The sequence below is a fragment of the Podarcis raffonei genome, chromosome 9, assembly GCF_027172205.1.
Source record: "Podarcis raffonei isolate rPodRaf1 chromosome 9, rPodRaf1.pri, whole genome shotgun sequence".
NCBI classification, from domain to species: domain Eukaryota; kingdom Metazoa; phylum Chordata; class Lepidosauria; order Squamata; family Lacertidae; genus Podarcis; species Podarcis raffonei.
Window position 1 is genome coordinate 22,888,105 of NC_070610.1, and position 13,598 is coordinate 22,901,702.

General features: G+C 44.9%; 1 protein-coding gene across 1 annotated transcript in view; it reads left to right on the forward strand.

The window, feature by feature from the left end:
* Positions 1-3,036: 3,036 nt before the first annotated feature.
* SLC30A9 (solute carrier family 30 member 9) overlaps positions 3,037-13,598 on the forward strand; it is a 33,491-nt gene continuing 22,929 nt past the window's right edge. Inside the window, exons 1-2 of the mRNA XM_053402834.1 lie at positions 3,037-3,334; positions 7,718-7,891. Coding sequence (XP_053258809.1) covers positions 3,217-3,334; positions 7,718-7,891 — 292 coding nt within the window. The 5' untranslated portion in view covers positions 3,037-3,216. The remainder of the gene's footprint in view (positions 3,335-7,717; positions 7,892-13,598) is intronic.

The window sequence follows — 13,598 nt, forward strand, 5'->3', positions numbered from 1 at the left end:
CTCCTTCTTGCAAATCTGTGCCTTCTTTTGCCCTACTGTTTTGACGTTGCATCTCCTCCTTTTTTGGCAATGCCTAAATGGCTACCCCACCTGCAATTCTAAGCAACGCTTCATTTAGACTAGGGGCTGCATGTTTTGAGAAAACTTATTTTAATCATTCTCTTCTCCCAAACACTGCCCTCTGGTGGTACATTATCACATGTAACTCCGCTTTCCCTAGTCATATTGCAAAGGACCATTTTTCTCCTTCGACTTTCGAATCGGTAACATTATTGAGGATTACCTGTCCGTGGAAAGCACTTTGAAATAATTAAGTTATGAAACAGCCCCGAAGCATTTTCACAGAGCAGGGTGTGTGGCACACTTGGATCCAATGGTGGCAGACCATGGCATAAGAACTGGGTTGCCAGAGAATCGCTATTCAGTGAATGGTGAATTATGTGAAATATATCAGGAGTGGGAAGGACAGAGGCGCTTAACCTTTCATTTGCCTGTGCATTCCTCTGTCTCTCCTTGCCCCCCAACTGTGCCTCCTCAATTGTTTTTCTCCCTAGTGGTGCAGAAATAAAACTGCTAACACATTTGCAAAGCTAAGCAGGGTCTAGTATGGTTTCCAATTGGATGGGGGACCATCTGTTGAGATTCCTGCATTGCAGGTGGTTGGACTACATGACTCTTGAGGTCTCTTACAACTACTATCGTCCATAATCCCAACTAAGAGAAAAACGGCCGAGTTTGGAGGGCATGGATGAGCACTTTTCTCCCACCTGCCCGTTTCTGAATAAGAATTTGGTATCCCAAGGATCAGGCTGCTCTGATGGAGGGGAGCAGGAAGTGAAACTCTGTAAGGAGCAACTTAGGTGCACCCAGTCTGAATTTATTAAGGCATTTTGCAAAATGCCACAGTGACCCTATTATATTTTGAATAGGCTAGTTAAGAAATTATCAGAATCACAATGGCTGGTTTATAGCGCTGCAGGTATTATTGTTATTTTAAGTAGAAGCAGAACAATCCTGCAGCTGTTCAGGATTTCAGCTACTCCATTCCATCCCATTCCCCTAGTTTTCCACACTCCTCCTGCTTTGACAGTCAGTACTACATTCCCATTGAGCATGTTCATTGAGTTGTTTTGCCCGGTCTCCCACTTTAGGGATTTTTCTCCATTTATATTTGTGTATGTGTGTGTGTGTGTGTGTGCGCGCGCGCGCTTCTGGAAACCTTGGGGCTCCCCCAAACCTGCTGATACCTTAAAAATTATAAAACAAAATATTATTATCAAACCTGCTGATACCTCCTCTTAAAATACTTACCCTTTACAACCACAGTGTGAAAGCAGTATCATGTGTCCTACATACCCTCCAACATTTCTCCAATGAAAATGTTGTCGTTTAGTCGTGTCCGACTCTTCGTGACCCCATGGACCAGAGCACGCCAGGCACTCCTGTCTTCCACTGCCTCCCGCAGTTTGGTCAAACTCATGCTGGTAGCTTTGAGAACACTATCCAACCATCTCGTCCTCTGTCGTCCCCTTCTCCTTGTGCCCTCCATCTTTCCCAACATCAGGGTCTTTTCCAGGGAGTCTTCTCTTCTCATGAGGTGCCCAAAGTATTGGAGCCTCAGCTTCAGGATCTGTCCTTCCAGTGAGCACTCAGGGCTGATTTCCTTAAGAATGGATACATTTGATCTTCTTGCACTCCATGGGACTCTCAAGAGTCTCCTCCAGCACCAGAATTCAAAAGCATCAATTCTTCGGCGATCAGCCTTCTTTATGGTCCAGCTCTCACTTCCATACATCACTACTGGGAAAACCATAGCTTTAATTATACGGACCTTTGTTGGCAAGGTGATGTCTCTGCTTTTTAAGATGCTGTCTAGGTTTGTCATTGCTTTTCTCCCAAGAAGCAGGCGTCCCAATGAAAAAAGGGACATCCTATTCCATAATGATAATTTTACTATTTACACCCCACGCATCTTTCTGCGTTGCCCCAGCCACTCTGGGCAGCTTCCAACATATGTAAAAACATAATAAAACATTTTTCTAAATGTTTAGGGTCAGAGGTTTCCTTCTTCTCAGGTTGACAAGCCCCAGCTGCCTCTTATTCCCTCCAATACATTGGCAGACCACTGGTCTTATCTGCTCAATCTGCCGGAACCTGTCTTCGCATGCAGGGGAAGTCCCTAACTTACAGAGGGTCTGAGTCCCATAGGCTACCCTCATCTACTTTTGCTGGCCAAGGGCATTCCTGGTGGGGTGGCGGCTGCAGTTGCATGCCGACAGCTTCTAGGAGCCACAGGTGAGAGCAGAGTGCAGGGTGGGGACCAAAGGTGCAGAAATTACCCCAGAAGGAACATGATGTCTCCCCCTCCACAGGTATTACCCCTCTGCTAACACCTCAAACACCCCAATAATTAATTAAAAAACCCCAATAATGTAAAAAATATGTATGTAGAAGTAATTTGAATCTCTTTTAGTGTTTTAACTTTTCTGTTCTAAAGTAGGGTTATACGTTTTCTTGATTTACTGCTTTATGTTTTGTAAGCCTGTTTTTTACACAATCAAGTGGTGTATAAATTTTATGAAATAGACCTCAATAATGTAAAAAATATATGCAGAAGTAATTTGAATCTCTTTTAGTATTTTAACTTTTCTGTTCTAAAGTAGGATTATAATTTCTTCTTGATTTACTGCTTTATGTTTCGTAAGCCTCTTGTTTTTTACACAATCAAGCGGCGTGTAAATTTTATGAAATACATAGACACACAAACAAAATCTATTCAAAACATACAGCTAATTGCAATAGAGGAGGAAGAATGGGCTGCCCTGTTCCACACCGTCCCGAACACGTTCCCACGTTAACTGCAGCGCAAGGCAAGGACTCCCTCCCTCTTACTGCCTCTTTTTTCCCCACGTGGAGGTTGCGCGTGCGCGGTGGATCTTTTGACCCCCGCATTCCGCTTCTCCGCTTTATCCCGTAGCGCATGCGTCCTGGTGCCCGTCGGATGAGGACGGACCATAGAGGCGCGCGACGAGACTACAGAGCGGCCCTGTTCCGCATCCGGATCCTGCCGCTCAGAGCCTGGGCCGATGGAGTCGGCTCCGGAGCCGGTGTCCGGCGGGGGCCGGGCGCGTGAATGAGGAGCTCGGCGCGGCCGCTCTTTCCTTGTCGCCTCGCGCCTCTCGCTGCGCCCGGAGGAGGAGGAGGACCCCGCGGAGGATGCTGCCGGCCCTGGGCGCCCAGCGGAGGGGCTGGGGCTGCTTCTACCAGCTCCACCTGCTGCGGCGGAGGGGCCGAGGCCAGGCGGGGGGAGCGCTCGCCCGGGCAGGCTGCCGCGGTGAGTAGGCTCGAAGGGTTGCGAGGGACTCCGAGGGTCATCTAGCCCAACCCCCTTCAACGCAGGAATTTTTGCCCAGCGCGGGACTCGAACCCACGACCCTGGGATGAAGAGGCTGCTGCTCTAGGGCCGCGATAACAGCTTTTAAAAAGTCTGTTTGAGGTGCCACATAGAATTGGAACGGACCCCGAGGGTCATCTAGCTCAACCCCCTTCAGCGCAGGAATTTTTGCCCAACATAGGACTCGAACCCACAACCCTGAGATTATGATTCTACCGAATGAGCTATTCCAGTTGTCATTGGGTCACCCCTGCTCTGCTCCCCGAGCCTGGTGGACCCTGCATCTTCTTGTAGTCATGAGGACTAGAAACTTATCTAACAGGGCACAACTGTCCTCTTCATCCACCAAAAGCTGGTGCGTGTGTGTGTGGAGAGAGAGAGAGCCTACATCAGCTGCTCATGTTCTGGGCATAGGTGTCAACTTTCCCCTTTTCTTGCGAGGAATCCTATTTTAAGGGGATTTCCCTTAAAAAAAGGGAAACGTTGACAGCTATGGTCCTGGGGCTTGTTGGCCGCCCTCAGCATTTAACAGGCTGCGATGGTGGCATATTGTTGTTATCAGCACTGCCAGTCCTGAATCTGTTAACGCTGTGAGCAGTGCAGAGTCGTTGTGATGATTACTGAGGTTAAATTATATGAAGTGGTTTAAATGTATTTTTTGTGTGAGGGGGATATAGCATCATTGTCACTCACTAACAAGGTGCACAAGGTGGGGTGGGCAGAGGGAGGACTTTTGGGGTCGCTGTCAGCAAAGGACCAGGCCCTCCAGTGTTCTGGCTGCAGGCACAGAGGACTGTGACACGGTGCTTCTCCCCATATGCAGTGCTTTCCACTAGTGGATAGCAGCCTTTTACTTTCACATTGGGAAGTGAAGTGGTGAACCCCTTGCATTGCAGCAGATTAGACCCTCCTATGATTGTAGGGGGCTGAACCTGCACCCCCTTCTTGGTCACTCCAGCCATAGTGGGTGGATTCTGCTCCTGCCTGCCTAGTCCTGCAGCTGCATCCTGGATCCTCTTTCTTGAGCATGCGAGAGTGTGAAGGAATGTGGGGGGCTGACTTTTGTATGTAAGGCTGTTATACTATTAAAGGGGTAAAGGGACCCCGGACCATTAGGTCCAGTCGTGGCCGACTCTGGGGTTGCCAGAGTAAAATATCTCACTTTATTGGCCGAGGGACCCGGCGTACAGCTTCCGGGTCATGTGGCCAGCATGACTAAGCCACTTCTGGCAAACCAGAGCAGCGCACGGAAACGCCGTTTACCTTCCCGCCGGAACGGTACCTATTTATCTACTTTCACTTTGACGTGCTTTTGAACTGCTAGGTTGGCAGGAGAGTTCTACTATTAAAGGTAAAGGGACTCCTGACCATCAGGTCCAGTTGTGGCTGACTCTGGGGTTGCGGCACTCATCTCGCTTTATTGGCCGAGGGAGCCGGCGTACAGCTTCCGGGTCATGTGGCCAGCATGACTAAGCCGCTTCTGGCAAACCAGAGCAGTGCACGGAAACGCCGTTTACCTTCCCGCCAGAGCGGTACCTATTTATTTACTTGCACTTTGATGTGTTTTCGAACTGCTAGGTTGGCAGGAGCAGGGACCAAGCAATGGGAGCTCACCCCATTGCGGGGATTCGAACCGCCGACCTTCTGATCGGCAAGTCCTAGGCTCTGTGGTTTAACCCACAGCGCCACCCGCATCCCTAGTTCTACTATTAGGTTGCAACCTGGTGTTTCTGTTTCCCTACATCTGTTTCGCTAGTCTGATCCACTGTTGTTACCCTACTCTCAGCTGCTTGAGATTGCTCTGCACCCATCATGGCATGTCACTTAACATTTTTCCAGCGGGTTCAATTTGAGTTCAGATTCAGCAGGTCTGTCAAGCCCCAAAATTCACTAGTGCAACCTATAATTGATGTGGAAGCCCCTCTCAGTACGGACCTATTTAACCTCATTGAGTAACTGCAGCTACATATGTGCCCTTGGGAGTAAAAGGGTAGCAAACAGTGAGCATGGCTTGTTAGCAAGCTAGAACCCTGATATCTTTTTCTTTGGTACAAATATTTTGTATTGGTTTTCATGTAAATAAAAGAAGAATAAATAGCTATAGTAACTTGCCAGGTTCATATTTAGTACACAGTACACAAGCAATCTGTTTATTCTACCTGTTTGTTTTGGGGCACAATTAAAAGCATTGGCGATGATGTTTCAAAGCCCTGAGTGGCTTGGGAAACTTGCATGCCAGCGTGCCTGTACCATACGGTCTGACAGAGAGGCCCTTCTCTGTGTTCCATCTATAGTGTTTGTTTTATTGGATGCATACATTTTTGTCCAGTACTTTTGCTTTTCTTTAAAAACAAAACAAACAATAACTGTGCATTATGGTTGCTTATAATTACAGTATTGCTAGCTACCATGATAGGTATGTAAGAACCAGAAGGGGGAAAGAGTACAAATTCTAATATAAATAAATAGGTAAATGTGTGTGTGTGTTTAGAGGTGGTAGCTACTTATCCCTGAGGTTGAGTTTCGACAGCAGTTTATAATCCCAAGTTAGAAGTATGGGCAGGTGGCATCCCCACATAGACAGGGCTGTCCCCATTGTTGGCATTCACCCTGGGCAGCTGATGCTGGGGAGCAGCCCCCTAGCTGTTCCGCCTGACGCATTGGCCAGTGCTCCCTATTAGGGGCTTTTGCATGTGGATGTGGGTGCCTCAGGTGTCTTGCATTTTGCCCTGTGCATCTGAGTAAATGGCCTTGCCTTGCTATTTCTGAGACCCTGTGGCCCAGTGCCCTCTAAATATAGCTGAGTTTAAAAATTTAATGTTATATTTGGGGAAGGCCATAGCCCAGTTATAGCATCTGATTTGCATGCGGAAGGTCCCCGGTGGGTGGGGTATAAATAATAATAATAATAATAATCCCCAGCATCTCCAGGTTGGGCTGAGAGAGACCCCTGCCTGAAACCTTGGAGAGCCATTGCCAGTCAGCCTAGTCAGCGGTTCTCAACCTGTGGGTCCCCAAATGTTGTTGGACTACAACTCCCATCATCCCTGAGCTCTGGCCTTGCTAGCTAGGGGTGATGGGAGTTGTAGTTCAACAACATCTGGGGACCCACAGGTTGAGAAAGGCTGGTCTAGATGATATTGAGCTAGTTGGACCACTGCTCTGACTTGGTATAATACTGCTTTCTCTGTTTCATCTCAGTTAGATTGCATTTCTGAAGAGCCTAATACTTATACTAGTTGCTAATGTTTCCCTTTACCCTATTTTCAGGCTACATTCCTATGGCTTACACTGTGTCATGTGTATAATTGCTTTCTGGTCCTTCATGAGCTTCCTTGTTGTTGTTAGAATTTATATACCAGCCTAGACCTGGAGGTCTCAGGGCAGTTCACAGAAAAGATCAACATAAAAACCACAATATATATAATCAAAATAAAAGCAACAACCAAATACCCCCCCCCAAAAGAGCCACATTTTAAAAAAGGCATAGGATGTCATTCGGATCAACCAAAGGCCTGGCTTTTAGCAGTCATTTGCTAGGGTCCTGGCGGTGTTCTTATTTCAAGTTCTAAATTTCTGTCAAGAACAATATATAGAAGGGTCACTTGACTGCTCTGTTTTGCCATGAAGTCTTGAAATTTTGCGTAGGCAGCCCAGCTGCTTTGAGTCAAATCCAGCATCCCAATTAACCTCATGTTGCTATATTCCCCGTAAGTTCAGGACAATACCCCAGCCTTGCAAGGAAGTCCAGAGACAGTATTAGTGAGTGCACATCAATTTGTACTAGCCTGCCTGGGCAACTCATAGCAATGCTAGTCATTGGAGGCTCATCAGCGGCCTGGAAGATAAAAGGACCAACCTTATTTCAGCTAATTAAAAACATCTGATCCTGTTTGTCTACAGGTACATCTTACTTGTCAAGTGGCTATTTACAAACCTATAATTCCTTCCAGCAGGGCTTACTGTGGCAGCAGCTAATCTCAAAGTAGCCTCTTAGTGAGAGTATAATAAAGTAATCTGTGTTGTATGGAAATTTATGTTCTATGGTTGGTGTTCAGCTGAGTAGGCCTATTGAAAATAGTGGACCTGACTGAGTCATGTCCAGTAATTTCAGTGGATGTTCTAAAACCTAGTTGAATACCAGTCTAAGGGATCTACTTGAGGAATATTTTAGTTTTTCAGCGGAATATTTGAGTTATGTGTCCTGAACAGTTTGCAAACCATTATCTGGCTGTTCTCTGTGCTTTTTCCTTGGTGCTTTTTGTTGCTGTTGTTGTTGCCATCTCAAAGTACTCAAGCTGTTTTCTTTCCCATTTCCTTCAGGGTGGCAAGTGCCCCTTAAATTTGGCAGTCTCTTGCCTGTGCTGCCAGGGAGTCGTCTGCCGGTTCATTCAAGCCAAGTAAGAGTTTATACCTCTGATGGTCAGAAGGACCACAGTGGGGCACAAGATGCAAGCTCCTCAGCTGCTGAAGGCAGTGTGCAGAAAACAGCAACAGGTAGGCACCATCTTGGCTTAACATTTCTTCTTACAGAAATTAGCAGAGTTGCCAGCTTTCAACCCTGAGCTTGCTTTGGTTTCAACCTTTAATTCTCCTGCGGGATAGTGTACTAGAGCTACTGTATTTTTTGCTCTATAAGACGCACCAGACCACAAGACGCACCTAGTTTTTGGAGGAGGAAAACAAGAAAAAAAATATTCTGAATCTCAGAAGCCAGAACAGCAAGAGGGATTGCTGCGCAGCAAAAGCAGCGATCCCTCTTGCTGTTCTGGCTTCTGGGATAGCTGCGCAGCCTGCATTCGCTCCATAAGACGCACACACATTTCCCCTTATTTTTTAGGAGGGAAAAAGTGAGTCTTATAGAGCAAAAAATACGGTATTTTAATGGTTTGTAGATTTTAATTGGGGGTGTGGGCAGGGGGTAAATTTGCGAGGGATGAATCTCGCTTCAAAGCAGCCTGTTTACTGCATCTTACTGAAGTAAATCTTGGAGAGTGGTTGTTCCCAAAGAGGTTTGGGGTGAGTTGACGTCCTGTCTGAATTACCAAAGTGTTCCAAAGCATTTCCTCCCCTTCTGTGTGTACCTCTAATTAATTTGTGCATGCATTGGCAATATTTCTGGTTATATTTCCGAGTGTCTTAAAAAACCCAGATAAAAATAAGCTAATGACTGTAGAGACAGTTTGTAATAACCTCGCACATCTGCTGTATGTATGCGATTAATTCAAATGAATCCACGAGGCATTTAAGCCACGGTCTGTTGCTGAACCACAGCTTGATGTGAAGATGATTGCCAAGTGAGAACAAAAGCTTCTAAAGCTGCTGCTTAAGTATTGTTATGTTGTCGATTGGCTTGAAATGGGCGTTCCAGAATCCCCCATTATTCTAAATGTTCAGATTCTAAATGTGCTTGCTTGGAATTAAAGCCTGTTGGTTTCGGTTTTTTTCTGGCCCTGGTTTAAATTAGTTCTTGCAAGGCAGCTGTTTCTGAAGGTAAAGCAGCAGATTAAGGAAATGGCTTCCATAAGGAGCTCTTGTCCAATTCCCACATAAATTGGGCGCATCCTCTGGAGCAGTGTTCTTCAAGCTTGAGTCCCCAGAAGTGGTTGGGCTGCAACATCTTGGCTGTACTCTGTTTCCAAGGTCCAGCAACAATTGTTGGGAGACCCTTCTCCTCCGTCATAGCCAGGACAGCTATAATCCAAAAGACCTAGAGAATACCAAGTTGGAGAAGGCTGCTTTAGAACATGTCCCAGAATCCTCTGCTGTGTGCCAAGATTCTTCAGCATGAACTGACCTGGATCCTATGATTGTCATCTGAGGCCCTTCTTTATGTACACTCGATGGACACAAACACAAATAAAAGACTAGTTGAGATGCAATCCACGGAAACACACAGTTCTATTTGTAGTAGTATTTATTAGTTGCTTCCCATAAAAATGACTCAAAGTGCCATAGAAACAGAAGAGAAATAAACAAGCGTAAATAAAAGACAGGTCTGAAGCAGGAATTGACAACCTATGGCCCCCGATGTTGTTGGTGTCAAGAGTTCAGCCTACACTTGACTGGCATGTTCCCTCCCTCCTGGACGATTGTTCAGGAGCTTTCTTCAGCCCAAACATAACAGCGACCGATGCCAACTGACATCGGCACACTTAGGGATCCGCAGAGTTTGCTCAACATGCGTGACAGACCTCAGCAACTCAGCATTTTGGCTAATATACTTAATTTACATATAAACACACACAGAGCACTGCAACATGGCTCCCTCTCTCTCTAGCATCAGACAGCAAAGAGAAAAAAGAACAAAGGGCAATAGTTCCACTTCACGGAACACAGTAACACAAACATCCTGTCTCCGTCACTTCCCACTCTGTGGAGTCAGCACATATACCGTCATGTGAAAGACAACAATCCCATGACTGCAATCATGGAGCAGGAATTCTAACAGTTGGTAGAGGTGGGCAATATCTGGTTTTCAACATCGTGTTATATCAGCGATGATGTTGATGATGATTATTATTATATCCGCCCATCTGGCTGGGTTTCCCCAGCGGCTCCCAGCAGAATAGTAAAAACACAATAAAACATCAAACATTAAAAACTTCCCTAAATAGGGCTGCCTTTAGGTGTCTTCTAAAAGTCAGATGAATACCGCAATATGCTGATTTAGCATGATGTCTAGAATGTATCTTGGCTGTTTTTTTCTCGCCCCCTTGGAGGAAGAAGCAGCAGCCCAGATACATCGCTCAGTCCAAGCTCCAATGCCTCTCTGGCTCACATGAGCCGCAGAGGCATTGGGGCTTTGTTAAACAGCTTGGCTGGAGGGTGGGACGCCTCCTGCCCCTCAGCTGAGCAGGCCCCCATATCTCTCCGGCTTGCATGAGCTGGGGGGGGCAGGGGGCTTCCTCAAAGGTGCAGGCAGGCAAGCAGACGGAGCCCAAGAAGGTCCTCACTCAGAACCTTCTCAGGCTCTGCCTGCCTGCCTTCCTGCACCTTTGCCATCTGCAGGCAATTTGATCTAGTGTGATGCATTGTCCGAAACTGGTATCACGATCCGAACCCCATACCAGTTTTGGGCAATTTGCCAATATATCGCCCAGCTCCAGCTGTTGGACTCCCAGTTCTCATCAGCCCCAGTTCCCATGCCAACTGTGGGCTGATGGGAGTCCAGCAGCCTCTCTCTGGCACCAGTTCCCCCATCCCTGCTCTAAAGCTTTTCAGAATTCCTCAAGGAGAGGAAAAGATCAGGAGTCTTGGGCATGAACCCCAACTTCCCCATGTTTCCCAACTTTCCCCTTCAGTGTGTAACTTCAAGGAAGAGCAGAGCTCCCCAAACTCTGACCTGTCGGCCACAAGCTTCATTCAGGTGGCCCACGGCATGTCAGCGGGTTTGTCGTTGAAATTGCTTTTATATATGCATTTATTTTATATACAGTAGTACATCGGGTTACATACGCTTCAGGTTACATACGCTTCAGGTTACAGACTCCGCTAACCCAGAAATAGTACCTCGGGTTAAGAACTTTGCTTCAGGATGAGAACAGAAATCGTGCTCCAGCGGCGCGGCGGCAGCAGGAGGCCCCATTAGCTAAAGTGGTGCTTCAGGTTAAGAACAGTTTCAGGTTAAGTACGGACCTCTGGAATGAATTAAGTACTTAACCTGAGTTACCACTGTATGTCTCTATTGTATTGTGAAGTCATTTGTAGGAAGCGTGATTCATAAATTTAATAATACCACCACTGAACTATGGCTTGTCCTCCTAGCCATGATATATCCATATTCTACAGAATAATTTGCTCAAGGCTTTAAACAGTATCATCTTGACCCACAGAACAGGGAATAGGTCAGTTTCTGCTTAATTCCAAGCACCGTGTTTTCGTCAGGCCTCCTGGCCACTGTTACCCAGTAGATATATATTTTAAAGGGCACATAACGCTGCCTGAATCTCCAGTAGTAAATCTTGACATTTGAGATGTGATTATTTTCCCCTGATCAAAGTTTATGGCTTAACCTTTTTATTAAATAATGTCACTGTGTGTCCATTTTACAATGGGCGATGGGAGGGGAAAGGAAAGGAGGAATCATTGCTACAGGCAGCGACTTTCGGCAAACCTTGGAGAAACTGTGACCTTGCCAAGGTATATCAGTATAAACACAGCCTGCCAGCCCAGGGCTCTGAAGATAAGGAGGAAGGGGGCAGACAGGCGTAACTTTGAAACAGCTTTTGCTGGAGTCTGTTTTTAAGTGTATCAAAAAAGAAGTTGCTGCTGTGTATTCACTAGGCCTTCTCTGTATACATTATAAATGGAAAGCCATTATCCAGAGTTTCCTTCTCTTAAGGAAGCAATTTACTTTATCCCTGCCTCCCCTTTTTTTGTAAATTAAGGCAGGAGGAACTAATTGTTTGATTCTTTTTTTAAAAAAAGTTGCATAGACCAAGAGTGCTTTAATAATACTTAACTTTTGAATAATTCAAGCCACTTGCCAAGCCTTCTCTTAATAAAACACAGCTCCCTTTGTAGCGTTGTCAGGTTTGGAAGGCTAATCCTAATGTCTTCAGTTTCAGTAAAATTAGCTTCTCTTTTACTGGTAGCGGAAGTCTGGCAAGCATCCAAACGCCAGAGAATAAAGCTGCAGTATATTGGCTGTTGTTATTGAAGTCATAAGAACTTAATTCCGTTGATATACTTAATTAAGACAGAGATGTGCACGGGACCATCTGCAGGCATGGCAGATTCTGTTCCTAGTGGGGAACACCTATGGCTATCTCTCAGCCTCACCCACCTCACAGGGCTGTTGTGAGATTAAATGGAGGTGGCAGAAACCATGCAAACTACTTTGAATGCCTTGTAGGGAAGGCAGGATGTAAATCCTTCTAAATAAAATCTTTAGCTTAAATGTGCTTGGATTTATAACACCATATAACACTGGTCTTGAAAGACCTACATTGGCTCCCAGTACGTTTCCGAGCACAATTCAAAGTGTTGGTGCTGACCTTTAAAGCCCTAAATGGCCTCGGTCCAGTATATCTGAAGGAGCGTCTCCACCCCCATCGTTCTACACTGAGGTCCAGCGCCAAGGGCTTTCTAGCGGTTCCCTCACTGCGAGAAGCCAAGTTACAGGGAACCAGGCAGAGGGCCTTCTCGGTAGTGGCACCCGCTCTGTGGAATGCCCTCCCACCAGATGTCAAAGAGATAAACAACTACCAGACTTTTAGAAGACGGAAGCTTTTAATGTTTGATGTATTACAGTATTTTTTTGGAAGCCTCCCAGAGTGGCTGGGGAAGCCCAGCCAGATGGGCGGGGTATAAATAATAAATTATATTATTATTATTATTATTATTATTATTATTATTATTATTATTATCATTATTATATTATTATTATTATTATTATTATTATTTTATTATTATTATTATTATTATTATTATTATTATTATTATAACACTTTTTGAAAACCAGAAGTTAGGTGTCTGCTTTCAATTATTTCAAATGTTGCAAAAGCAACAACAACTTTGACTTCCTGTCGAGTCCCTTTGCGTATATTTTATCTTGCAATTGAATGTACACAAAACAACAAACCATTCTATATAAATTTTCCAATACATTCTGAAAAAATAAATCCTTAATTGTTATCCACCTCCTTTCAGTTCCTTTATCACTCGAATGCTAGTGCGGAGTCAAAACTATTATTGTATTTTTGAACATATCTTCTATAACCATCCCATTTTTCCGCAAATTTTTGCTTTGAGTTTCCCTGTCAGTTGAGCCGTCTCCACCATAAAGAAAAGATTTTGGAAGATAAAAGGGGAAAAATATTTACTTTCATTATTATCATTTTGTGTGCAGGTGTGTGGGTGTCTGCACATATGTGTGTTTTTGTATGAAACGTTTGGGAGGAAATGAGACGGCAAATAACAAATAACAAACTAAATATTGATTTATGTAATTTTTATTTCTTAACTATATTTAGTGGTAGTATGGTTGTATTGTTTTTTGTAACATAAAATCATTCAATAAAAATTATTTTAAAAAAATATCAAATGTTGCAAAAGGCCAAATTTAAGCAGTGAGCTAACACATGTATTATTTTTTCCCCTTTAAGCAACAGTGTCAATTTCAAATTGTACACTCCCCCCCCCCATGGCTTTTTGTCTTTGTCTTGGAAAGCAGTAGGATTAACTCCGACTAATAATTAAT